This window comes from Dipteris shenzhenensis, chromosome 25, assembly GCF_047967505.1.
Source record: "Dipteris shenzhenensis isolate YYH24624 ecotype China chromosome 25, Dip_SZ_1.0, whole genome shotgun sequence".
Classification (NCBI taxonomy): domain Eukaryota; kingdom Viridiplantae; phylum Streptophyta; class Polypodiopsida; order Gleicheniales; family Dipteridaceae; genus Dipteris; species Dipteris shenzhenensis.
This window is the reverse complement of record NC_141620.1, coordinates 30,789,684-30,817,410: the sequence shown is the minus strand read 5'-3', so window position 1 is coordinate 30,817,410 and position 27,727 is coordinate 30,789,684. Positions and strand designations below refer to the sequence as shown.

General features: G+C 43.8%; 1 protein-coding gene across 2 annotated transcripts in view; it reads right to left on the bottom strand.

Moving 5' to 3' along the window:
- LOC147885741 (callose synthase 9-like) overlaps nucleotides 1-27,727 on the bottom strand; it is a 273,087-nt gene that overhangs the window by 14,725 nt on the left and 230,635 nt on the right. For both annotated transcript variants that reach the window (XM_087396032.1, XM_087396031.1), the window contains exons 47-49: nucleotides 5,738-5,857; nucleotides 5,362-5,412; nucleotides 5,062-5,244 (exon numbers count right to left, since the gene is read on the bottom strand). In XM_087396032.1, the coding sequence (XP_087252158.1) occupies nucleotides 5,062-5,244; nucleotides 5,362-5,412; nucleotides 5,738-5,857 (354 nt within the window). The remainder of the gene's footprint in view (nucleotides 1-5,061; nucleotides 5,245-5,361; nucleotides 5,413-5,737; nucleotides 5,858-27,727) is intronic.

Genomic DNA, 27,727 nt, shown 5'->3' with positions numbered 1-27,727 from the left:
TGTGGACTTGATCCCGATGCCACAACAAAAAACGCCTTTCCTCAACCTATAGTGGAGTGAGGTCCTCGTCCATGGAGATCATTGGCTAGTCTCGTAAGGCTGACCTACGACGTAAAACCGAAAGTCGTGCCTGGGCATCATGGAACCGTATGATAAGGGGCTGCTCTTGGTTAGGGTCCCTCCCAACCCACCATGCTCTCTCAATCCTGTGCTCAGTCGCCCCTAGAGTAGTGGTTATGAAGGCCTACGCATCTGCCATAGGGGTAGCCTCAGTGCGGGGAATCCCATGTACTCTAATGTTGAGAGCCTTGCTAGCTCTCTGGTGCTGCTCCAAGAGGGTAGCCGGAACGGTTACCCTTGCAGGTTCCCGTTTGACTATGTCGACCCATCTGGACGTCTCCTCAATGGCAGATTGCATGCTCACAATCTGTACCTCCACAACTGGGGTGCTCCCTAGGACTGTACGTATAGCAATAACCTCCTGTAGGAGCTGTGGGATCTCCTGTCTGAGCCCCTGAATAAGATCAGCCTGGACTCGGATAGCCTGAGATTGCTCTTGTATGAGTCGTGCCTGCTCCTGGGTGAAGCGTGTTTGCTCCTGTGCGAAGCGTGATAGCTCCCTCTCGCGCTCTCGGATGCTGTGGACCTCCATTAGCAAGTACTCCCAAGCGGTATGGGGATGATAGTGGCCTAGAGGAGGCGATCCCAACAAGGTGAGGGAGCATGGGCTGATTGAGAAGCAGAGAGGAGAGAAAGGTCGAGTAGTGCGGAACAGTGTATGACCCCTCCAAAGTAGGTGTCATAATCGGAGAGAGAACTGTAGCGGGAGAAGAAGAAAGAGATAAAAGAGATGGCGTCAGTGACAACCTATGTATCCTAGGGGAGGGTGGGCCAATCAATGTCATGGGTAGGGGTATATCAGAGCCAGTAGCTGTAACTGTAGAGACCGTGCACAGAAGTGGAGCTGGAACTGGAACTAGAGATGACGCTGAGGCTGAAGCTGACGCTAGCGTTGAGGCTGAGTATGAGGATGTAGCTGAGACTGAAGTTGAAGCTGTGGCTGAAGGTGAGGCAGAAGTGGGTCCCGCCTTTGCTTTGCCGTCCACTCCTAGTCCACTGCGGTTGTAGTGTGTGTTCACATCTTCGAGTTTCAGCTGTGTCTGTTTTTTAGCTTTGTTGTCATCTTTCTTGGTGGCTTTATCCGTATCCTTGCCACCTTTTCCATTTCGTTTGATTGACCCGTATGCAGTGGAGATCTTAGTGCAAGAGAGGGAGTGGGAGCATGAGCTCCTTCCCCATGATGGGAGGTACCCCCAGGGGGCTGAAAAGAGGCGAGGAGTGGGAGAGCTCAATGGAAGTGGCAAACAGTGGGGCTATAGTTCGGAGCTGCCGGTACACTGTCTCCTCTCTTTGCTTCCCTCAGTGCTGCGTAGCAATGTATGACTGCCCCTTCTATCTTTTTCCTGTTCTTCTTGATGTTCTTGATTTTCTTGATTCTCTACAGGTCAGGGATAGATGTTGAGGTGCTGTGGGCCAAGAGAGGCAGCCAATCAGCTGCTGTTGGTGTCGCCACTGGTCCCCCACAAGCGATTATCAGGCTCTGATTCGACATCGATGTCCCGTCTGGGTTGAAGTTATATACTTCCCACAATGCATGGCTTCACTCTTACCTAAAATTGCAGCAGCTTTAGGCAAAGTGGTTTTCCCACCGCGGCCTAATGGCAACTCTAATCGATTTGCAGCATGTTGCTTTCAAGGCAATGGTTACTGAACCCTATCAATCTCTGTCTTCTCAGAGCCACTTTGATATTGATAATGCATGGGATTCTTTTGTTTCCAAAATGCAAGTTGTAATTAGAGGTTATGCAAGTCTTACATGAAGACTCTGAGGAAACTGTTGCTCAAGCAAAATCGACTTGCCAAGACCTCACTGAACTCAGTCACCCTCGTCCTTTGTCTTTGCATGAGCAAACAACACTATGCCGAGCTTAACATTGTCTCCAAATCAATGATCACAGGAAACTTGCTAAATGGGAGACCAGAGCAAGACAAAGAGCTTTCACAGATGAAGGCTGTTCTTCCAAACAATTTTTTTAAAGCTTGCATCAGAAGAGATTAAAAACAAATATTTGCAGGGTGCTTATGCCTGATGGTTCATGGACTACACCACAGTCACAGCTTGTTTCTGTCTATGTACATCATTTCTCTCAGCAGTTTGGTTATGTAGATCCTCCCTCACAGCACGTTTTGTCTGCAAGAAATTTACTTTTACAACATGTTTCTCCTACCATCTCCACTACTCAAGCTTTGGAATTGGAGGAACCTTTTACTGAAAGGGGATTGTCAGATGCAATCAAATCTTGTGGTGGATGGAAATCTCCAGGATGGGATGGTCTTACAGTTGGGATGGAATTCTGCTTGACAAAATCAGAAAATGCCAAACACATGGAAGAGAGACCTTGTTAAACTCCTTCCAAAAAAGCAAATATGTGAATCTCTGGCTGATTGGAGACCTATCACACTTATGGCAGTCATTTACAAATTTACTACCAAAAGGCTTGTTGATCGGATAAAAGGCTATTTGCATGATGGGTTGCATCTTGCGCAATATGGTTTTGTTCCTCGTAGGCATATCACAAACAACATTGCTAATGCCTATGTTTGAATAGAATATACCAAATATATGCGGCAGGATGTTTTGCTATTCCAAGTTGGCATTGCCAAAGCTTTTGATACTGTTCAGTGGGACTTTATTTCACAAACAATGCACGCCTTGGGATTTGGCACAAAAATGCAGCAAGTTATCAATTTTCAGGGGATACTTCTACAACCTGGATTCTTGATTGTTCTGCTCGTCAAGGCTGTCCCCTCACTGCTTTACTATTTGCCATAGCCACAGATCCAATGCTTCAATATATGGACCACCTTTTGGACACTAGCATATTGCATGCATTAGGAATTCCTAGCAGCCGTAGCATGATCCCTCAAGCATATGCTGATGATTCTTTCTTTACCCGGAAAAATACTCAGAGCGATCTCTCATTGATTATGCGGCCCCTTCCACATATGGCTTCGCTGGTGGTTTTCATGTGAATTTTCAGAAATACAAGCTATTGCCGTTGCATGCTAAAGACTAGCATAGTTTTTGTGACCTGGGGAAATTGTCCCACCTTCTCAATTGATTCGACATCTTGGCTATCCTCTAGGTTGGGGGCTCACTCGTTCTCAAGAAACTGATTGGGTGCTCACAAAGCTAAAGAAAGAACTTGAATATTGGAAGCTTGCAACTTGGTCATTACATGTTCGTTTGCGAATAACACAATCCATTTTGATAGCATACATACAATTCTATCTGCCCCTCATCATGTTTACTAAGGCAGATCTGGTTTCCTTTATGTCTGCTATCATGGAGATTTTCTCGCGTACAACAAATGGCAAGAAAAATCTCAGATTACTCTCTATGCATTGTCTCTATTCTCCAAAGATGCACCGGGCTTTAAACATACTCAATATTCAAATGCATATAATTGCTCACAGGGGAAAAATGATGTTGCAATTTATGCAAGGGGATAAGCCCTGGGCTTTCATGATCCGCTCTCTTTTGTTGCATATTGATACTTTTGCTTTTGGGCATTGGCAGCCTATACAGTGGGATTTTCTATTTGGCTCTATTTAAGGCAAGATCAGAGGCTGCCCTTTTGTCTCTCGCTTGCTTCTTGATTGGAAGCATATCTTATCCCACCTGGAATGGAATGGTAGGGATTCTTTGTTAGGAAATTCCTTGAGGATTGAGAATATTTATTGGTCCAAAGTATTCCACCCTCCTTTGGCTATACAAGAACCTAGGTGTTCTTATTTTATATCTTTCAAAGGTATTGCTTCTGTGGCAGATGTACTTCAGGATGATGGCACTCTTTTATCTTTTCCTACGGCTGCTAGCAAGTATGGTTTGGGAGCTCATTATCGTCCTTTATGACACAAAATTTCAGAAATGCTTCAACCTTTCTTTCAGGATAGGCTTGAGGATTGGACTCTCCATTCTTCCTCGTCTTCAACCCGTCCTTTGAAGCAGTCACATATCATAGTGCCTTCTCTGTATAAAGTGTTGTTACCTCCGTCTTGGGTTTTTGACAGAGCCAATTCTGTTTGGCATATGGATCGCCCATCAAAGTGGTGGAGAAAGCGGCTGCGTCTACTTTGGCATTATAAAATCCCTCTTTGGCAACAGCTTTTCCTCTAGCGCGTCCTACTTGGCATTTTTCCATCTGGGCAGTTACTCGCGCATAGACATATTGCCCCGGCTGCTTGCCACAGATGTCTACATCTGCTGAATCTATGCCTTAGCACTATCCACATACTTGTGATTTCCTCACTCTCATTCGTCAGGGCTTCGAGCGAGATTTCATACTGTTACTTTTAGCAGGTTCTTCTGGTTATTTGGTTTTCATCCCGCTAGACAAGGTTTTGATTTATTTTGTGTTTGGGTGCACTATTGGGCACTTTGGACTCTATGGATGGATAGAAATCATAGAGTCTTTGGTGATCCTACTCTTTTATCTTTCGTTTTTTTCAAACGATCTTTGAGGCAATCGTTTTGACTGCTTTCAGACTCATTTGATTGATCATGACGTATATATGGCTTATACTGAGATTTTCGGTTCAGTAGTAGTTACTCCACTTTTGGAGTAACTATGAATGTAATTATTTCGCAGCAATAAAATATTTCTTCTCACCCAAAAAAAAAAAAGTGTGTGTTTGAGGCCGCGTGGGCCTATGGGACAGAGTATGGAATCAAGTAACTCATACAGACCACTGTGGGCTGGGGCAAAGGGCTCACTAAGGCCCTTGCTGAGAGAAAGAGGAGGAGAGGGACAGACAGACAGAGACAGAGACAAGGGGGGGGCAGGTTGGGGGGATTGTAAGAACATCTGCGAACAATACTTCGGTGATAAGGCCCTTAATGAAATTCTACAAACTCTTAAGAAAGACCTATCTAAAGTTTAAAAGACAAAGATCATCAAGAAGCAAGACAAACAAAGAAAAGAGGGGAAACAAACTTACAGAAAGAATAGCCCAGCCTGTTGGAACCAAAACCAACAAACTAGCAAATAAATCCCCCACAGAGAGAGAAGTAAATATGACCAAAAGAGAGATTGTGACAAGGATCAGCACGAACACTGTTCCTTGAACAAGTCGCAATAACATCTGGAAATTCACTGAGGCCTTTTGACTGAATGTAAAGATCTGTTCAAAAAATGTACCAAAACAACACATTTGAGGGTAAGTCTCAAGGAAACAAATTCAAGAACTAAAATTCAATCACAAGACTGGAATGGAGATATATTTGAAAGATATCCAAACCTTGAACACAAGGACTATTCCTACAAGCACAAGCCATGAGACACCATAAATCTGTATTTTCAGACCAAAAAGTCACATTAGCTGATATTAGACAGGTTTTGCAACATGCATCGTAGAAAGTTCTAACAGGAACAAGCACCTGTGAAACTATCATAGCATACAAGTACAAGTGGCAAGCACTAGAAATCAACCAAAGGAAACAAAATAAAAACTTTGATTAGACACAGATTTTGTTAACATACACCCCTCATACAGAAATGAGCACCTCGGAAACTCATACCTAGCAACTTCATAGCATACAAGTACAAGTGGCAAGCACTAGAAATCATCCAAAGAAAAAAAACAGAAAGTGTTTTTTCAAAGACAGTCTCCTTACACTCAAACTGGTACTGTCCTGTGCTGCATGCAATTTGTACACGACTCCATATTGAAAGAAGAAGAACCGCATGCTCAGTATAGTCTCCAGAATTCTTCCTCGTAGAGAGTGAATATGTTCCTACATTATAGACATCAAAAGTGATAAAGATTACTTTTTACAACCTTGTGCTTCACCTTGCTTGCAAAACAAGTGGCTAAATAGTAAAACAAGATGAGCTATTTTCCATTTAAAGATAGGATGAACTGGCTCCAGAATTACAAATACAAATGGATAAACAACGATTTTAACATACAAATGAAAATGAATACAATACCTATTCACAGAAGGTACAATGCAAAATCTTTGTACAGATTGCAAGCTATCACAAAGGTTCATGGAAATAATCCATTGGCTATACGTACAATGTATTAACTACATGAGCTCCCTTCCATGCCATTTGAAGGCCAACTAACAAAAGTGCGCATGTAAACATTAAAGCTATTGTAAATACTCTATATTCTTTGCTTTCTCACCATGGCAACAGAGCTTGCTTTCATACACTTGCAAAACTTATCAAACAAGCTATATTAATCTCATTCAATACAAAGCAGAGAAATTACAACCTTCAAAAAACAAACCACCACTTTCCATGAAAGGCTAACCCCTTCTGACAGATATTGTGCTTTTTGTCATATATACCTCAATTAATGGATAAACGACCCTTGTACTAGCCAATGCCTCTTCTCAAAACTATCATGGAGCACTACTCCATTCTTGGAGTCATGTAACTTGACACGCATTGCTCATTTCGAACAAGTCCCCTTGGTTTCACTCCTCTGGCTTTCACACAAATGTTGCTCTGAGATCTTTCAACTCCTAGTATAAATGCAGCTGTCGTTCTCAACTGTCCTTCTCATTTTTCCTTGGAAGAGATTGGTTAGAGACAATGCTCGCCAAATTGTCATTTGTTAAAATACTCTAGCTTGAACTTCACTCATATACAAATATTAGGGTTTTCAGTTAAGCTTCATGCAGTGTTGCTTCTTTAAGTAAGAATCTGTGATCACACTCCTTAGTGTTCGAATGAAAAATGTTCTTCGGCTCTGCCACATTCACTATTATCATTTAGGCTTGGGGAACATCTGCAACCTTTTCTTCCATCGTTGAGGAGTACAAGTCATAGACCAGAGGCAATTGCATAAGCGGAAACCCAACGAGAAGGCAGCAATATCTGGTATAGCATTGCAGACGTGACATTAGCTAACAGTAACGAACAACAAGCAGGGTCATTCGAGTAAAGGGCCCGATCCGTGAGGTGATATATAATCTCAAGGTGAGGTACTGGCTAAAAGTCATGAAGCATCCACGACAATATGTGCCATAGGGAGACCCAAGACAAACTGTCTGTGTGCTATTGAAAAAGATAAGACCATAAGAACATCAAGCACATCACCCACAACACATATTCCCTTGGGCTAAATACAATAAGAGAGAGAGGCTCCTACAAGGCCAAGGGATGTGCAAATACATTTGACCAATGAAAGCACTCAACACGCAAAGAGTTTCATCAAGGGCATCCCAGCCATTCCATTTAAGATGGGAGAGTATGTGCTTCCAGTTAGAAAGCATGCGAGTGACAAAGTGCATCCCTTAAGCTTGCCATGAATGTGTCCTAGGAGAAAATCCCATTGAGCAGGCTGCTAGTGACCAAAAGCCATAGCCGAAGATGCAGGTGTGCATCCTCGACTCAATCTAGGATCAGACCTAGCACCTGGGAACGAGACTTGCTCCCATCGGCTCTTTGAGAACTGAACCTCTGGCCTCCTTTTATAGGCTCGGGCCCAATATGCCAAAAATAGCGAAGACCTCTATCTGGTTCGTACCCTTACCACTTAACCTGAGAATCAAGCCTGCTTAGCCCTAAGCCTCCCCAGGCTACCTGAGCTAGTCTTGTGTACCATAGTACACGTCAGATACCAATCCGTGTACATGACAAGTTCCCAATCCAACCAGCAATCATAGGAACAATCCATCATGCATAGGGTCTATCCATGGACTCCCCCCCCCAAATTGCCTTTGATCCAACACATGACAAGTTCCCAATCCAGCCTCATGGCCATGGAGGTGATGATGATCGTGATACGAGAGAGGAGGATGATCATGAGATAGGAGATATAGACTATGAAGCCATTACCCATGAGGAAGAGCCTACCATTGGTGATGCCAATTTCGATGAGCACAGTAGCACAAGTAGTAGTGGGCTGAATGTATTTGTAGATCTCCACATTGGTTTGGATATTAAAGTCGATAGTTTGGCAAGGGTTGATACATTGAGGATGAGATCAAACTGTATCCCATCATTGTATCATCCTCCTCACCTCACTAAAATTTTGTATATGTGCATTTGGAAAAAATCATATTATGGTGTGTGACAAAAGCAAGTGTCACATCATGTACACTTGTGGCTCGTTACCCTCCATAAACTGAACCATCGTTTTTCCCCTATATGCTAGAATGTGAATATGAATATTTAGAATATCAAATCCCCAATGCATCTTCAGCAAGCACCACAAAAAGTTCCATGATGTGACCTCGAAAAAAGATCCATGATAGTAGATGTGAAACGAGATATATTGCTTGGCAAACATCATCAAGGGCAGCTACAAACTGTATATAGGGGCAACCAAGATTGATTGGACTATGCGGCCTAGGTAGCCAACTTCCAATACTCCAATTTATTTTTCAGCTTGGGTGAGCAAACAATGCATATGCTGGTGGCGGTGAGTAACTGCCCACCCCAAAGAGTAACCAAGATGGTGTATAAGCTGCATAGGTAAACCAATTTCCCAAGGCCAGAAAATATGATGCCAATCTTTGGCATGGACTCACACACACTTAGACTGCTGGTGAAATCTGAGGCCATGTAGTCTACTGGTTATAGAGAATTCCGCAAAAAGACAGTCGACTTTGGCAAGACTCTCACACACAATGTGGCACACTATTTCGCCCCTCCTCTGCTGTGCTTACTCTCTGAAATAAAGACTTCATTCCAGCTTACAAAGTCCCAAATCTGAAGATATATGGAGTGAGATATCAAGCCTCCAAGTTACTCTGTTTCCTTGTAAGTATTTTTGACAATTTTTGAAATTTGAAGTGGTACTAAACTACAGTTCAGCGAATGGAATTTCAATTGGAAGTTCAATTGGGACTAATCTCTTGTCAAGATGCCAAGCTCTCAATGATCTCCCAATGCTAAGCACTTGAAGAAGACTACAAGAAGGACAAAGTGCAGTGTAAAGAAAACCCCGGCTAAAAAGCTTTGGGAGAAGCTAACTGGGTATGCATATGCTAAACAACTAGGCTTTTTTTAGTTTATCTCTAGCAATTTACATTTGTATGGTGAGGGAGATTTCTTTGTTCAACAAGATTAGCCATTTTGTAAGAGAGTAGACACTCCCTGATAAAGATAAGACCCTCTCATGGCTACCTATAAAATTGACAAGTTCAATGGGCAAGGCTTTTACACTTGGCAAATGAAAATAAAGTTTATGCTTATGAAAGAGAATTTATGGGACTTGGTCAAGTCAGGAACTCAATCCTCTCAAGAGCTCCAAAAAGAATGTTATGTGTTTTTGTAAACTACTCGGTGCTTTCTATCAATTCAAACAACGGATTTTGCAGAGGCGTTTGAATGAAATGATTGCGAGTTGCCAAACACATATACTTGAACTTAAGAGTTTGCAATTAAGCTGGAATTAAGACTTATAGAGCTTAAACACAAAGTGACATCATTGGAAATTGCAATATGATTGAGGGGCCAAGACGCCCCCCCTTATCCAGGCTAACTTTATTCTTGAAAATGGAGATACAAGACCAAGGTGCAATGCACCTTCCAAACTAATGAACTCAGTGAAAACCCCTGCAACAATCACCACTTACATCCAACATTAGAGGCAAGCACTAGTTCCTAGAAAGATAGTAGAAACAACACGAAATAGTGCTGCAAATGAGATAAACTTGACAATACAGGCTCCCTTCGTGACTTGACCCTTTTGTAGATGAAGTCCTTGATGCCTCTGAAGCTACCTTGGGTGAGGAGAGTGTGGAAATGGGGCTGGAATAAGAACAGCTTAGGAAAACAGCCTGTAGGCTAGAGAGAGAGAGTGCCAATGCTGATCCCAAGGGAGGGGATATAAGAGAGGAGCTGCTGCTGTTCCAGAGGTGCACAGAATGGCAGATTTCTGCAAGGGGAATGGGCTGGAACAGTAGAGAGAAAGACTGCAGCAGGAGAGAGAAAGGGGCTGTGGCTCCTCCAGGCTAGGAGAAGGAGAGAGGATGCTGCTGCTGTTCCAGAAGAGCTGAGAGGGGTCAGATTTCTGGAGAGGAGGGGCTGGAACTGTAGAGAGAGAAAGTGCTACTGAGGTGAGAGAATGGCCTGGGGAGAAGCTGGCTGCACCCAAGGAGCTGGAGAGCTTCTGCTGCATCAACCAAAAGGAGAGAGAAGAAAAGTGATGAATTTTTCATGTAGGGAATGAAGGGGAGAGGCCTTCTTTAATAGGCTCAGCCCCCCCCCTAGGCCTAGAGTGGAAGGTGGACACTTGTCCCAGATTTTTGGTGGGCTGCAGTCCCAAAGAGGACAGCCCACAACCTGCCCCAAATCTACCAGAGACACTTGGCCTGCATGCCCTGCCACTTGCCATGCATGCTGCCACATGTGTGGGACAGGTGGACTGACCTGCCAGCTCAGATTCCATGTAACAGTCTGCCACGTGACACTCTCAAAAACCCTAAAATTTCAAAGTTGTCAGAATTCAATTCTGATCGCACCCACGGGTTCCTAACAGCTTGGACTATCTATTGACGTACTCTAAGATCATAATTGAGCCATACTGAGCTCATTTGTTTATCGTCTTATCTTGTATCTCCATTACTCTTGGCATGCTGCCAGGCCCACACCCAAAGCTCAGGGAACATTCTCTTGAATGGTTCCTAGGTCAATATGCAATCTGTGCATTTGATTGGTCCCATGTTTGGGTACTCAGGTAGGGTGTGGTTTCCAGATGTCCCTCTGTGCATTTGATTGGTCCCATGTTTGGGTACTCAGGTGGGGTGTGGTTTCCAGATGTCCCTCTCAAAGAGAGGCCATCACTCTTGTGGGTCACTAATGCCCATAACCCCAAGCAAGGGGGTCCACCCTCAAATGCTAGACCTAGTCCCCATTATCCGTAACTGAACAGTAGGAAAACATTTCATTTCTTAATAAGCATACTATTGAAAAACAAAAAGAAGGATACATGTTGAAGCAAGATGACAGTTTTGTCTTTTGTAAATCACCTTTGGTCACCATATGATGTAGGCCATGTGATATGTATTTGGTCTATCCCATTTTTGTAAACCTTGACCCCTGGGCACCTTTGCTGGCATGAGTTCCTAGCCATAGATTTATCCTTGACCACCATGAGATGGCATATGTGACCACCACGAGATGGCGTGAGAAACTATGTGACTAGATGTATCCTTGGCATAGCAAGAGGCAAACCCTTGAGGGGGGCTATGTTGACATAAGTGTGATCAAGGGCTTGCTCTAAGGTGCATGTGTGCATCTAGGGGAGTCACATGTGCATGTGTGTGTGTGTGTGTGTGTGTGTGTGTGTGTGTGTAGTAGTGTGGTGTGTGTAGTGTGTCAAGAGAGAACGGTGAGCGACGGTGAGTGCAGGCGATACCCTCCTAGGATATCTTCCCCTCCGTCCGTACGTCCGTACGATTGCCGTACAGACTCTCCCGGTATGCAGGACCGTACAACTCGTCGTTCTTCCGTACGTCTCTAATTTTGCCGTCAGCCCTTCCGTACGACGTGACACCGTCAGTGTACTCAGCCTTTCCGTACCACCCCGCCTCTTTCCGTACAATTTCGTACTTCTTTGTCAGCACTCCTTGTCCGTACAGAATACCGTTGTACAATCCTCCGTACAGATTCCCGTACAGCTTTCCCGCTGCTCCGTACAGTTCACATCGTGTACGACCTTCCGTACAGTTTTTTTTGTACAGCACCTCTTCATCCGTACAGTGCTCTCCGTACAGTTTCTTCCTGCTGTTCCGTACAGCCTATCCCGCGCAGGCCTTCCGTACAGCTTCACTATACAACCTCTGCCGTACTGTTTTGTCCTTCACTCTATTTCTTCCTTGCTTTGCCATATCTCAATCATGGCTTCAGGTTCCGATGTCTGTACATATGCTAGAAAAGAAAGATCTACAGATGCCAAGCGTCATCCTTCTCAGCCTGCAGCTCAGGATGATGAGGTTACTATGGAAGCTCAATATGTGTTTGATACACTCAAGGATGACTTTCAGCAGTCACGACAGGAATGGGGCAAACCAGTTCCGAAGGTCACATACAAATTGAAATTGCCCTCCCTTGTGAGTCCCCTCAGGAAGCTATCTCAAACCGCGGTAATTATTTTCTTTCCAGGAAGAATCCCAACCGCCAGTGATGTTGCGCAATGGATCAAGTCTATCCTTGGAGGATGTTTTGTAGAGGGTGTATATTTTGCCTCCAGAGGCTTTTATGAGGTGCATTTATCAGATGCTTTGTGCAAGCAGAGGCTCCTTGAGCTTTCTCCCCTCTTTTATGGAAAGCAGATGGTACATGCCATGCCTTGGTCCCCAAACAAGGACTACCAAAGTCTTATACATCATCATTGTCCTGTATGGGTTGAGGTTGTTAGCTTCCCGGACTATATGCATGAAGAGTTGCCTGGCTTGGCCGCTTCATTGGGACAGGTCATTTGCCCTCCACGCCCCATGGGAAATCGTAACAGATTTTGCATCCTCTGGGACACTGACATACCTACCCCTCCTTCTATTGCAGTGGAAGTTGAGGGTGTGCAATTGGGGAAAAAGTTTTTTGACTTGAAATGGGGTGTATTTGTAGGCGCTTGCTTTGCCTGCCACAAGTTTGGGCATCTAGCCTCTGAATGCCCAATGGTTTTGCATCAACCCCCTCCTAATGCCTTGCCACCTCTGACAAGGGAAAAGAATGAGAATTTGCAAGCCAAGGCAGCAAATCGAAATGGAGCAAAGAATGCTAAACCAGTTAATCAGGTGCAATCACTTGTTGGAAAAGGGAAAGAAAAAGAAAAAGAGAAGATGAAGGAATCGGTGCGGACAGATCGGGATGGGTTTCAACAGCCTAAGAAGGTGGCTGTATTGAAGCAACGCCCCTTTCAATCTCAGCAATGGGATGCTTCCTCTCCTTTACCAGGACAGGCTTCTACTTCAGCTCCTGTCCTTCAAAATTGGGTGGGGGTTTTGAAGAAGGGTATCCCCATATGTGATTCTGAAGAAGGGGAGAATGCCATATCTTTTATGGATCATGAAAGCCTGCAACCCATGCAGGCAGAGGCTTTGCCTCTCTGATATCTTGTTTCATATTTACATTTTCCTGTATATATCTCTTTTATGCATCAAACACTTAAGTGCTTTACATACAATGTACAGAGCCTCTGCAATGTCTCAAAGTGGAGGCTTTTCTGGAATTATGTACATAAAATGCAGCCAGATATTGTTTGTTTGCAAGAGCATAATCAACACTCTAAGGCTGGTCATCATGATCACCTTGGCGGCTATGATATTTATTATGCTAGTACCACTACCTATTCAGGTGTATGCATAATGGTCAGACATGAGTTGGAGCCTCAGTTAGCATTCAATGACAGCAGTGGCCAATGGATAGTCATACAATGTAATGTCAATGGTGACATTCTTGAGCTTGCATCAGTTTATGCCTCCCAGACCTCTGCCATGAGGGCTTCTCTATGGGAATCTTTAAGCAAATATCCATGGAGATCAAATGCCTTTATCTGTGGAGATTTTAACAATTCTCCTCTGCTGAGAGATAACACCACTTCAAGATCTCATATGCTTTCATCGGAAAGACAGAAATGGGATAGCATGCTTCTCTCTGTGCAGGCTGAAGATTTATGGCTGCTTCTACAAGGGTCAGTGCCCGGATATACTTTCCATCATAATGCATTTACCACATACTGGGCAAGGCTTGACAGATGGGCTTGACAGATGGTATCTGTTCTATCCGCAACAATATGCAGATTTTAGCCTTCATCTCCTTATAGATTTCTCATTGGGATTGTCAGATCATGCCCCATTATGGTTAAATCTGCAATTTGGTATGCCACTGGATGATTTGCCGACTCTCTCCAGTAGATTACTGCATGTTAATTAGGCTTATCTTCGACATCAATATTTCCAGCAAATGATCAGATTTGCAATTCATCCCTTGCTTTTGCATGCTCAGGAGGACATGAATTATGCTTGGGACAGCTTTGTCTCTCGTATACAGAATGTCATTAGGGACTATGGAAAATGGCACATGGCTACATGGAGGAATGAGGTCAAATGGGCAAAAAGGACAGCACAACAGTTGACTGAATTTTCACATTTAAGGCCCCTTTCTGAATCAGAAAATGATTCCCTTTCACAAGCCCGGATCAAACTGACTGATAATGATCAGCGGAAATTGCACAAATGGCAGATTAGAGCAAGAATGAAGCCCCTCATGGATAAGGGCTGCTCATCAAAAGCCTTTTTCCAGGGCCTGCATGCCACTCGAAAGAAAAACTCGTGTCTAAGGGTCAGGAAACTAGATGGATCTTGGACGCACTCTTTCTCTGATCTCCAAGATGAATGCCAAAATTACTTCCAGACATTGTTCTCTACCCCTGGCTCCCCATCAAATCAAATGACTGATGCGAGAACTGAATTTCTTCAATATGTTTCTGGGATAGTGAAAATGGATGATGCTCTATTAATTGAGAGACCTTTTACTGACACGGAACTTGATAATGCATTGTCCCATCTCGGCAAATACAAGTCCCCTGGCTGGGATGGTCTTACGGTGGAATTTTATATTTCTTTCTGGGATGATTTGAAAGATGTTCTCTTACAAATGATCAATGTTGCCTGGCAAGAAAATCAATGTTGCCTCCGTTTCCCGAGTCACATATTTGGGAAACACTTTTGGTTATTTGGCAGATTTAGGATGCCTTTATCTCAATACTCACTCTTTTCCTCATGGGTGAGATATTGGGCTCTTTGGACAATCTGGGAAGAGCATAATCTGGCATACTTGGGCCGTCAGTTTCAAAAGTCATATGAATCTTTTAGAGCCTCATTGCGGCAATCTTTATATGATGCCTGCCATGAGGGTGATATACATGCATCTTGCATTGAGCTTTTCTTTTTATGTTTCTGATCTGTGGAATACTCTCCATCTTGGAGACTTTCCCTCTTGTAAAGTTATGACAATATAAATACACTGCACTGGATTTTACCAAAAAAAAGTGTGTAGTAGTAGTAGTAGTAGTAGTAGTAGTAGTAGTAGTAGTAGAAGCACACCTAGTGCTATGAGGTGTCTAGTCTATGACCTAAGTGATGTAAGTACAAAGGCCCCCACATGCGAGGTTCCTTTGATTTAGCCAGTTCCATTGATGTAGGGGAGGTGCCTACACCTTCCTCTCCACTCTATATAATGGAGGATCTCCCTTCATCTCAATACACTTCGATTTTGCCTCACTTGAGCTCTCTCTTTGTGTCATCATGCATCTCTTCTATCCCACTCACTTCTTTATTTACCCACATGATTTGATAGCGTCTTTTAACCCTTTATCCTTTAAGGGGCCTTGAATTGACCTGGCTTGTTATTGAATTGGACTCCACAATGAGACCATCCCAACCTAGAGATTTCCCTTTATCCAAATGATTTGATGGCGTCTTTTAACGCTTTATCCTTGAAGGGGCCTTAAATTGGACTGGCTTGTTATAGAAGTTCATGCTGTGCAGACATACACGTGACATACGAACAACATGCCCAAAAGGTTTAGCATAGTGGCTAACACAAGCCTGTGCAAGTTGTGTTTGTGAATTGTTTTGACCCAGCAAATATTATAACTTTGCCTCTTTTAGTGACCAAATGTATTATCTCCCGTCTACAGATCATTATTGGAATCCCCACAAAGAGAAGCATTTTGCTGCCAAAAGGATACTACTACATAGCCTATCAGATTAATGCTCTACGATGCACTGATTGTGGAGCATATGCCGAGGCAAACTCAATTATATCTCCTTGCAGACGACATTGCATGTTATTGATCACCACGAAGGGCACAAGAACTACCACGCCAAAAAATGAGTTTCCACTTCCATATAAAATGAAAATGTCCAATCTTGTAAAATGCCTTGTCCAACCTGCGTCACAATGCTGATTATGCTCCTATTGTGACGAACCAGCCTTCTTGAGAATGCAAATGTGTGCAATGTGTGCAATGCATGCAGAATTTGAATGCCGATTGGCCCTCCAATGGGGAAGAGCGCCCTCGTGAGAGTACTTGTTTCTGTTTTGACCTACATGCAAGGTGTGTGAGCGATGGCGGATGAAAGCAAGGTGAATGGAGAATGCTACGTTAGATTCACAATGAAAGGGTGATACCCTTTCATTAATGTCCCTTGAGATCACTTAAGTTCCATCTTCCCATTTACACCTACCCTTAGCCTATGACCCATGCATCTACCATTCAATGCACCTTAATGCATCCCTGCCTTCCTATTGCCCCTAGGACCTAGACACGTGTGTGCATATCTTTATTAATACAATAAGTATCACATGTCCAAATTTGATGCCATCTAAAGCAGTGGCTCCAGCTTGACTAGTCCTATCTACTGAGATGATCCACCACCATAACAAATCGGTCGATGTCCATCATAAATACAAATACATGTTACACCATTGGCATATAATATATAGTAATGTTTTAATCTCTACTAATCATAGATTAGTGATTTCTGAGCAAGGCAGATACATGGTATGCACATATATCCACATGGCTTGCTAGGCACAGTATCCAAATTGATAGACTCCCCTCCTTTCACTACAACATGGACACACCTCCTGAGTTGATCCCACGAGATGAGATCAACCATATCATACGGTTAGATCTTCTCCAGCTCCATCCATCTCAGACCGGGGGGGGAGGGGGATGAAGAGCTCGCCACAAGATCTTTAAAGGTAAGGAAATACGAATGTCTGGACTCCTGCAAAGCCAACGGAGGGAAAAAAGCCCTTGAGCAACATATGCTCTCAGCTCTCAAAGAATTTTCCTACAATGAATCCTGGCCATGCCATTCCAAAAGTGAGAGGATATGTTTCCAATCCATTTACATGTTGGAGACCAAAGAACAGCCTTTGATCTTGCCATCAATACAACCCAAAAGAAAGCCCCATTCAGTGGGCTGCCAATGTCCAAAAGCAGGGTTGGTAAGTTGGAGGCAATCATAGTTACCACAAATGGCCGTTTCTGGCCTGGAAACGGGAACAAACGCCATTTTGTAATCACTGTTTTATTTTTTTGGTTGGCCTCTTTTGATTAAACTGTTTTTGCCTTCTTTTGATTAAAACGCTTTTCACCGATTCATCGCCTCCTATCGTCATTTCCGCCGCCTCCCGTATTGCTGCTCTCCATCTGGCTACTTTCTAGCCTCTCCATCTTTGATTCCTGGGCCCTAGCACCCGCAGCCTACTCTCCTCTCTATCCCTCTAGGCTCCATCCTACAGGTTGGTACCTGCTCTCCATCCTCAACCTGCTCTCAGCTCTCCATCCCTCCACTACCTCTCCTGTCTTACCTCTCCATCCTCCTCCTACCTCTTATCCTCCTCCAACTCCTTCTACCTCTCCATCCTCTTTCACCTCCCCATCCTCCTTCTACCTCCCCATACTTTCTCACCTCTCCATCCTCCCTCTCCTCTCTGCATCCTCCCTCTCAAACTTCAGATTGTTGTAACTTCAAACTTGTTAGAAGTTAGATCTTAGAACTTAGTTCATGACACATGTTGATTTTCGAAGCATCATTCATGGATAATAGATGATACTAGATAGATCAATTATCATAGGAAGTTAGAATCATAAAAGCATGCATTATGCTTCAAGTATAGATAATTGCATTATGTATAATTTGCACTCTATTGATAATTGTATTATGTATAATTTGCACTCTATTGATAATTGCCGTTTTTTCTGTTTTCGTTTCGGCGGGGGCCTTCCGTTTTGACGTGGGCCGGAATTTCTTCCGTTTCCGTTTCCGTTGGCAACTATGGAGCAAATAGTGCATCATGACAGCCCAAGGTCGAGAGCCCTACACGAATTGCAGCATCATTTTCCCCTCGTGGGCAAGAATATGCATCTTTGGCGAACAAAGATGCTGCACGAAAAGCAATCTCAGACTTTTTTTGTCATGTTTTGAGCACCAGACGATTTCCGTCACAGTGGACATAAAAGATCCCATGGCAAACATAATCAAAGGCAAGTAGAACTGAATATATGCCATCAAAATAGATTGAACAATTCGTAACTTCAAACTTGACATGCGATGGCCAAGTTGCTAATTTTCAGTATTCAAGCTTTTTCTTCATTTTTGCAAGTATCATCTAACCCAAGAGGTAACCAAGATGGTGAACCAGCTGAGTGGGTTGGACAATTTTCCCTGGCCATAAAAGACTATGCCAGTCTTTGGAATACAACGGCAACAACTTAGATTTCTGAAAATTTACAAGAAGACTGCTAAACCATATAAAGAAAGAGCCTGCATCAAGGAGGAGAGATCCAGCCCAGTATTCTGAGGAATAAAAAATGAATCATCAGCCTAAGCTTGAGCAACCAAAGTGTGGCTTCCATGAATCTCCAACCCATGCGGCATGTCTATTTCGGATATAAAATCCCATTGGATTGTGTCAAATGCCTTGGCAATGTCAACTTGCAATAATAAGACATCACGCTCTGTGTAGTTGGCATATTCTATTCCAACATAGGAACTTGCAATATTATCAGTGATATGCCTACGAGGAACAAACCCATATTGCGTGGGATGAAGGCCATCATGTAAGTACCCTTTGATACGATCAACTACCATTTTCATGATAATCTTATAGATAACAGGCATGAGAGTGATAGGCCTTCAATCAGCCCAAGATTCACAAATTTGCTTTTTGGATGGGAATGCCAAAGCATGTCTATCCACTATCAAAGAGGTATGTAAGCTACAAGATGCTGAAATTGAATGCTTACAAAAGAAATTAGAAGAATACAAGAAGGATGAGTTTTCAAACCTACGTGCTCAAATGAATGACGGCATGAAGGGATGGCAAGAAGAAATGCATGCAAAATGGGCAAATCAAATTGGTAAAATGTAAATGGATACGATGGGAGATACGGACGTGAAAAACAGTCTTCTTACATCCAAGATGGAGAGCCTAGAAGCTCAAGTGATTAGTCTCCAAGATGAGAATGTAAAACTGAAGGCAAATACACATGGAGATGAAGGGGAGCTTCAGCCATCCCTACACGAGGAGATGAACATCATTAGGGAACAACTGAAGCAGCTCAAGGGGGCAAAGGGAACTTCAAAAGAAGGATGCAAGATTATAGATGAACTGAAATCTGAGAATGAAAAACTCAACAAAGACTTGGCAATTTTGCAAGAGTCTATGAAGGGTAAACATGCTGAATTCACCCAGAAGATCAAGAAAGGAGAGGCTGGAATCTTCGAATGGAGAGATGTGGTCAAGAAAGGTACTGCTGTCCCCAAGAAAGAGTTCGTTTTAGTCCGAGGTCTCACAGTAAAGCCCTAAAAGTTTTAGTCCGAGGTCTCACAGTAGGAGACACTCCTATGGCAGATGCAAAAGCCTTGTTAACCAAAATGGGTGTGAACCTAACATGTGAGACAGCTTGGAGAGTTGGCAAGCCACAAGGCCAGTTGTGATGAAGCTCTGAACAGCCATGGATAGGAAGACCCTCATGAACACCAGCATGACCTTGCAAGGAACCCGGATCTACCTGGACAATGACCTCAACCTCCTACAGCAGGAACACAGAAGGGAAGGTATGGTACACATCATGGCAGCAAGAGAAGCAAGGAAATGGGCTGCATACAAGGATGGTAGGGTGATCATCCGAGAGAGAGGAGATCAAGACCAGGGGGAGAAGGAAGAAAAGGAAGAGAAAGAAGAGGGTGAATTATGACGGTGTCGGGCCAATAGGACACAGTGGACTGAGAATTGCAGTGTGGAATGCAATGGCACACTCTAGTCTGATCTGGGCGGTTTCTCGGAGACATACACTAACATAGACATGGTCTTCTATACTGAGACACATGAAAGCCCCGAGAAAGGACTACCCATCGTGACAGGATATGCATCGGAGTCATCTCATAGGAAGGAGACGCGCAAAGACACTGGTGTGCGGGGCTCGAGGGGAGTGGCTACCCTCTTTAGATCACACATGAGACCTCTCATATCAGTGGCACAGAGAGAGGAGCATGCGCGACACGTGGATACAAGTCCAGCTGCCAGACGCACGACCGATTCTCATAGTGGTGTGTTATTTACCCCTAGATACTTCATCCTATGCACGTGAGGTCACCACAGAGGGGCACAGCCCGTATGAGTCGATTCAGGATGATATCAGTGAATTGTCCAGGCAAGCGAACATTCTCCTTCTTGGTGACTTCAATGCACGCACAGGGAACTTCTTATTGTAATCTTTTAACAGCAGAATGAGGGAGATTTGAGCGGCCAAAGGTGATTATGGGCTCTAGAATGATTCGGAGTAAGCCCTCGGCCCCCCTTCAGACAATACAAGCAGAGTTTGCCATGACCCCTCTCCAGGGTGATGCCATTTCTCAGACAGTCACATTCGTCCACAAAGTTTAGGACCTACCTCGTGAGAGACTTCCAAGGCTGGCACTAGAGTCTTCCATATGACTAGTGGAAAGTCGGGTAGGTACAGCATGGTATGCACGCATCACCGCATGGTTTGCCAGTCATGGCATTCAGATGGATCGACTTCCCCCGTTTTAGTATAGCATGGATCCACCGACCAAGTTGATCCCACAGGATGAGATTAACCACATCATAAGGTTATATCTCCTCTAGCTCCACACATCTCGCAATCGGGGGGGGGGGGGACCAAGAGTGACCCAGCTCTCCTATGACCATTTTCTAAGAGTATCGAAGGATGGGCTCATCATCAGACCTCAGTATCTCGACGACAGAGGAGTCTCACACGCGCTGAGGATTGCCATCAGACAAATGCGGGTACCGTCCCATCAGATCGAGGCAACAAGAGTTGTTCAAGCATACCCAGAGAGCACTGGACTTGCAAGTTATGCATGATGGGGGCGATTGAGACATAGGAGCACTTCCTATGTGTCTGCCTAGCCTAATATGAGATCGGAGGACACTACCACTACCTTTTTCAGGAGGGACACGGCTTTGGACCACTCTCACGACTGATCCACTTCTAGGACCAAGTCTGTATTGGGCTCTACCTGATAAATATGCAACGACACAAAGAGACGCTACTACGACATATCAGAGAGCAGCAAGATGGGACCACCGCACAACAGGGTACAGAGGTAGACCCAGCGCAGAGACAAGTCACGGATTTCTATGGATTTGACTGAACTCCAGGGATAGAGGAGGAGGAGCTAGCCGACATGAGAAAGAAAGAAAGAAAGAAAGTCTATTAACGTCCACTGGAGACCAAAAGGTCTATGGGACAGCAAGAAACCCTCTAGTACATCTGCTTTAGGGAGAGCATATGGCAGCTCCCAAGGAGTGCAAAAAGCAACCCCAATTATTTAGAGTACCTACATGATATTCTAGAGAGTAAACAGCCATACATAAGTTTAAGGCTGAGAGTCTTTTGGTTTTGATTTAAAATCTCTGATTAGTGCTACCCCTTCACGGTAAACTGCCCATTTTCCATCCTTTCTGGCAGCCCTGACTTTAGCTAATTCAGTTGCCTTAATCTTGAGTTGATTTTGTGTAAGCTCCTCTGCTATCCATACTTTGGTGCCCTTCAACTTGTAAGATTGCCGAAGAAGCTTGATCTGCATATCTTTTGACTTCAGTGTAAGAATTGCATGACCTCTATAGTGCAAAATAGAAGCTGGCCTAGAGTCGTCATCATCCTGCTCATCATCATTCACCCATTGGATGTTGGGCAAACTTGATTTGATCTTTGTAAATATTTCACTATATGTATCCTCCTCTTTGTACCAATCTTCTGGGAGCCCCCCTATTCTAATCTTTAGCGCATTATCACATCTAGCTTCGTGTTCTTTAATCTCTGCTTGGATATCAGACTTACTTGCTTTCTTGTTAACTTCCACAAACACTTCCTTCCTAGCAGTTTGTACTTCAGTGTGAACAAGATCTTTGACTGTAGAGACTAGCTCCGGGGTAGGGGGGAATCCTTACAAGATTTTACAGCCTCATCAATTACTGCCTGCTTACCAGGCCCTTCCAAGATGTGAAGTCGGGCCTTTACTTCTGCCAGCTCCAATCGTAGCTCTCTCACTGCCTGCTGCAGATAAAAAATCTGATCCTGTTGCCCGAGGATGGGCCGTTTTGAGCCTTCTTGTTGGTAATTCCGTGCGTATGGAGACGGTGTCATGGCCGCAACTGTAAAGTACCGAGTCCTGTTGGATGTTGAAGGAGTTGACCGGGTTGAGGGGGACTTGGAGGAGAGGGTAGGCCAATCCATAGTTGGCTGTATGATGAACCCCCTTGGCTTAACCTAAACCTCGGGTTGGGTTGGGGGTTTAGCCCAACTCGGGGTTAGAGAGAATGTGAAGAGGAGGAAGGTAGGCTGGGCCATGCTTTGATGGCCATATCTCCTGCTACCCCCTGGCTGAGCTAAACCCCTAGTTGGGCTGGGGGTTCAGCCCAGCAAGGAGAGGCTACGGGAGAAGGGGTGGAGAGATTATAGGGAGCGGGGGGGGCGGAGAGGCTACAGGAGGGGGGCGGCCGGAGAGGCTGCGAGAGGGGGGCGGAGAGGCTTGGGGCGGGGGGGGGCAGAGAGGCTATGGCAGGGGCAGGGGAGACAGAGAGACTACGAAAGAGGGACCGGAGACGCTACGAGAGGGAGAGCAGAGAGGCTACGAGAGGAGGAGCGGAGAGGCTATGGGAGAGACATATGGATCGGTGGAGAGAGCCGACACAACACTACTGAACGAGGGACACAGACACCGTACACGACGCGACGGGCGACCAAGGGAGATCGACTGAGGCGAGACGTCACCCTCGACATAGCCCATCAGATCCAGGGATCGAGGAGACCACACCCTCCACCACCACGGGAGAGCGCGACAGATGCAGATACCTGAGCTCTTTCCATCTCATCAAGGAACCACCATGGAGCCTGGATATATGGAGCCGGTTCATGCACTTGGAACTCTAGATCTGAGCACTTGATATTTTCATGCCACCCTCATGCTATTTTGCTACTTTTTTGCTATTTTGTAGTAGTATAGCATTTTAGTACTCAGCAAGGGCCTTAGTACCCCTTTGCCCCGACCCACATTGGTTCGTACGAGCAAGGTCCTTTCACTCTCTCTCTCTCTCTCTCTCTCACACACACACACACACACACACACACTTTTTTTTGTTTCTGGTGAAATCTTTGATTGATTATATTATATGAGTAGTAACCTCAAAATAAGGTGCTACAATTACATCAAGTGAAACTTTCAGTATATGCCAAAAAGACCTCATGATCCATGCAACGGGACTACAAGCAATCAAAGAAAGATTGCTGCAGAGAACGCCTTAAAAAGCGCACGCACACACACTTTTTTTTTGTGAGAAGAAATATTTTATTGCTGTGAAATAGTTACATTCGTAGTTACTTACAAAGTGGAGTAACTACTACTCAGTTGAAAATCTTAGTATAACCTAGATATACATCATGATCAATCAAACGAATTTGAAAGCAATCATAGAACGATTGCCGCAGAGATCGTTTGAAAAACAAAAGATGCAAAAGTAGGAACACCAAAGACTATGATTTATGTCCATCCATAGAGTCCACAGTGCCCAATAGCGCACCCAAACATAAAATAAATCAAAACTCTGTCTAGCTGGATGAAAACCAAATAACCAGAAGAACCTGCCAAAAGTAACAGTAGGAAATCTCACTCGAAGCCGGTGTCGGATGAAAGCGAGGAAATCATAAGTGTGTGGATAGTGCCAAAAGATGTGAAGCACAAATTCGGGAGAATATAGACATCTGTGGCAAACAACCAGAGCAATATGTCTACGTGCGAGTAACTGGCCACATGGAAAAATGCCAAGTAGGACTCGCCAAAGGAAAAGCTGTTGCCGAAGAAGGACTTTATAATGCCAAAGGAGACGCAGCCGCTTTCTCCACCACTTTAGTGGGCGATCCATATGCCAAACAAAATTTGCTCTGTCAGAAATCCAAGGCGGAAGTAATAACACTTTATACAAAGAAGGCACTGTCATATGTGAGAGCTTCAAAGGACGGGATGAAGAGGAAGGATAATGTAGAGTCCAATCCTCAAGACTACTCTAAAGTTCGAACCGAGGTACCAGCAAGAATGGTTGAAGCATTTCTAAAATTTGATGCCATAAAGGACGATAATGAGCTCCCAAACCATATTTGCTAGCAGCCATAGAAAAAGATAAAAGAGTGCCATCATCCTGAAGTACATCCGCTGCAGAGGAAATGCCTTTGAAAGATAGAAAGTAAGAACGCCTGGGTTCTTGTATAGCCAAAGGAGGGTGAAATACTTTGGACCAATAAATATTCTCAGTCCTTAAGGAATTTTCCGACAAAGAATCCCTGGCATTCCATTCCAGTCAAGAAGCAAACGAGAGACAAAAGGACAACCTCTGATATTGCCTTGAATAGAGCCAAATAGGAAATCCCACTGTGAAGGCTGCCAATGCCCAAAAGCAGAAGTATCAATATGCAACAAAAGAGAGCGGATCATGAAAGCCCAAGGCTGATCCCCTTGCATGAACTTTAACATCATTTTCCCCCTGTGACCAAGTATATGCATTTGAATATTGAGTATGTTCAGACCCCGTGCATCTTTGGAGAGCTGACGATGCATAGAGAGTAATATGAGACTTTTCTTGCCATTTTTTTAACACCAGAAAATCTCCATGATAGCAGACATAAAGGAAACCAGGTCTGCCTTAGTGAACATGATGAGAGGCAGATAGAATTGTATGTATGCTATAAAAAAGGATTGTGTTATTCGCAAACGAACATGTAATGGCCAAGTTACAAGCTTCCAATATTCAAGTTTTACCCTTAACTTTATAAGCACCCAATCAGTTTGTTGAGAACGAGTAAGCCCCCAACCTAGAGGATAGCGCCAAGATGTCGAATCAGTTGAGAAGTTGGAATAATTTCTCCAGGCCACAAAAGTCTATGCCAGTCTTTAGCATGCAACGGCAATAATTTTGATTTCTGAAAATTGACACGAAGACCAACAGCCAAACCATATGTAGAAGGAGCTTGCTTAATCATGGAGAGAACACTTCAAGTATTTTTCAGCGTAAAGAAAGAATCATCAGCATATGCTTGGGTGATCATGCTACGACTACCAGGAATTTCTAATCCATGCAACATGCCAGTGTCCAAAAGGTGGTCCATATATTGAAGCATTGGATGAGTGGCTATGGCAAAAAGTAAAGCACTGAGGGGACATCCTTGTCGAACAAAACAACCAAGAGTCCAGGTTGTAGAAATATCCCCTGAAAGTATGCAGGCAGCTTTACTATCTTGATATAACCAATTGATAACTTGCTGCATTTTTGGGCCAAATCCCAAGGCCTACATAGTTGATGAAATGAAATCCCACTTAACAATATCAAAAGCTTTGGCAATATCAACTTGCAATAGCAAAACATCCTGCTGCATACATTTGGCATATTCAATTCCAACATAACCATTAGCAATGTTATCTATGACACGCCTACGACGAATAAAACCATATTGCGCAAGATGCAACCCATTATGTAAATAGCCTTTCAACCGATAAACAATCAATTTGGTAGTAAATTTGTAAATGACCGGCATAAGCGTGACAGGTCTCCAATCAGCCAAAGATTCACAAATTTGCTTTTTTGGAAGGAGTTTAACAAGACCTCGCTTCCATGTGTCTGGCATTTTCTGATTTTGCCAAGCAGAGTTCAACATATGCAGCAATGTATGCTTCAATAGAGGCCAATATTCTAGAAAAAACTCAACTGTAAGACCATCCCATCCTGGAGATTTCCATCTACCACAAGATTTGATTACATCTGATAATTCCCTTTGAGTAAAAGATTCCTCCAATTCCAAAGCTTGAGTAGTGGAAATAATAGGAGAAACATGCTGTAAAAGTAAATTTCTGCCAGACAAAACCTACTGCGAGGGAGGATCTGCAGAACCAAACTGCTAAGAGAAATGATGTACACAAACAGAAGCAAGCTGTGACCGTGATGTAGTCCATGAACCATTAGGCAGAAGCACCCTGCAAATGTTTCGTTTTAATCTCTTTTGATGCAATCTTTTAAAAGATTGTTTGGAAGAGTAGTCTTTATCTGTAAAAGCTCTTTGTCTTGCTCTAGTCTCCCATTTAGCTAGTTTCCTGTGATCATTGATTTGAAGACAATGTTTGGCTTGGCATAGTGTTGTTTGCTCATCCAATGACAATGGACGAAGATGACTGAGTTCAATGAGGTCTTGACAAGTTAATTTGGCCTGAGCAACAGTTTCCCTCGAATCCCATGCATTGTCAATATCAAAGTGGCTCTGAGCAGACAGAGAGAGAGATGCTTCAATAACCATGTCCTTGAAAGCAACATGTTGCAAATAGCTATTGTTGACAATCAGATGTCGCCTTTGAGGCAGTCTATCATCTGGCCTATCATAAAAAGATAACCTCAACCATAAAGGTGCATGATCTAAATGCACAAAGGCATAGTCAATCCACATTTTACATGTAAAATCATCATTTTGTTGCGGAGCTACACTATAGCAACGATCCAGATGTGCCTGATAAGAGGAAAGGGCATTATGTTGGAGAGTGTATCCTGGTGACAAAGGCTGCAATTCCTTCCAAAGATCTACCAAATCAAGGTGCATCAGTAATTGAGACCAAATCAAGGTGTATTGTCACCCTGTTGCAGAGCATTATTGAAATCCCCGCAGATAAAGGCATGATATCTCCATGGATATTGTTGCATGGCATCCCAAATTGCAGATCTGTTACGAGAAGATTGAGGTGCATAGACAGAAGCAAATTCAAACACCTCGCCTTAAATCATGCATTGAAGAATAATCCATCTGCCTTGATTGTCATTCAAAGCAATAGCTGGCTGAAGCTCATGCTTGATCAGAAAGACTACTCCTGAGAAAGAGTGCTCCCCAGCATAAAAGATATCATAGCCACAGTAATGACCTGTCTATCCTGCATAGACATGTTGATTGTGTTCTTGGAGTGCCCCACTATATCAGGCTGAAATCTATTGATATACAACCACACAGATTTCCATTTCCTACTGTCACACAGAATAGCAGCTATGTACAGCAGCAACTTTCAGGATATCAACCCTACATTTCTACCTCAAGGTCAGGGCCTCTTCCTTGAGAAGAAACATCTGCCTGAGGAGCAGACAGCAAAGCAGCAACCTCTTCTTCAAAGAAGAGGATTCTGCTAGCTGTTACTGCAGACCAAGTGATCCCAATTCCTGAATTGACCTCTGGAGGGTTTCCACTAGAAGATGCACCATTGCAAGTGCGAGGCGATGGAGGTCGTCGAATAGAAATAACTTTTCTTGGACTTTGCCATCCATCAATTAGAGATTTTGGTCCTTTTGCTAAGGGTTGAATAGCAGGAAGCGAAGGGAAAGAAACTGTCCCATTCGAAACCATTGGAGCTTTGCCTTTATTCTTGTTAACAAAAAGCTGTCTATTACCTTTATTTATATTCCCAATAGAGGTAGGAGCATCCTTAGTGGGCATCTGAACAAGTAAAGTGGCAGGAGGCATTTTATGCTGGACACTGCGAAGCCATGTGCCCAAATTCTTTACAGTCAAAGCAAGCCCCTACAAATAAGCCCCATTTCAATTTATAGAGAGCACT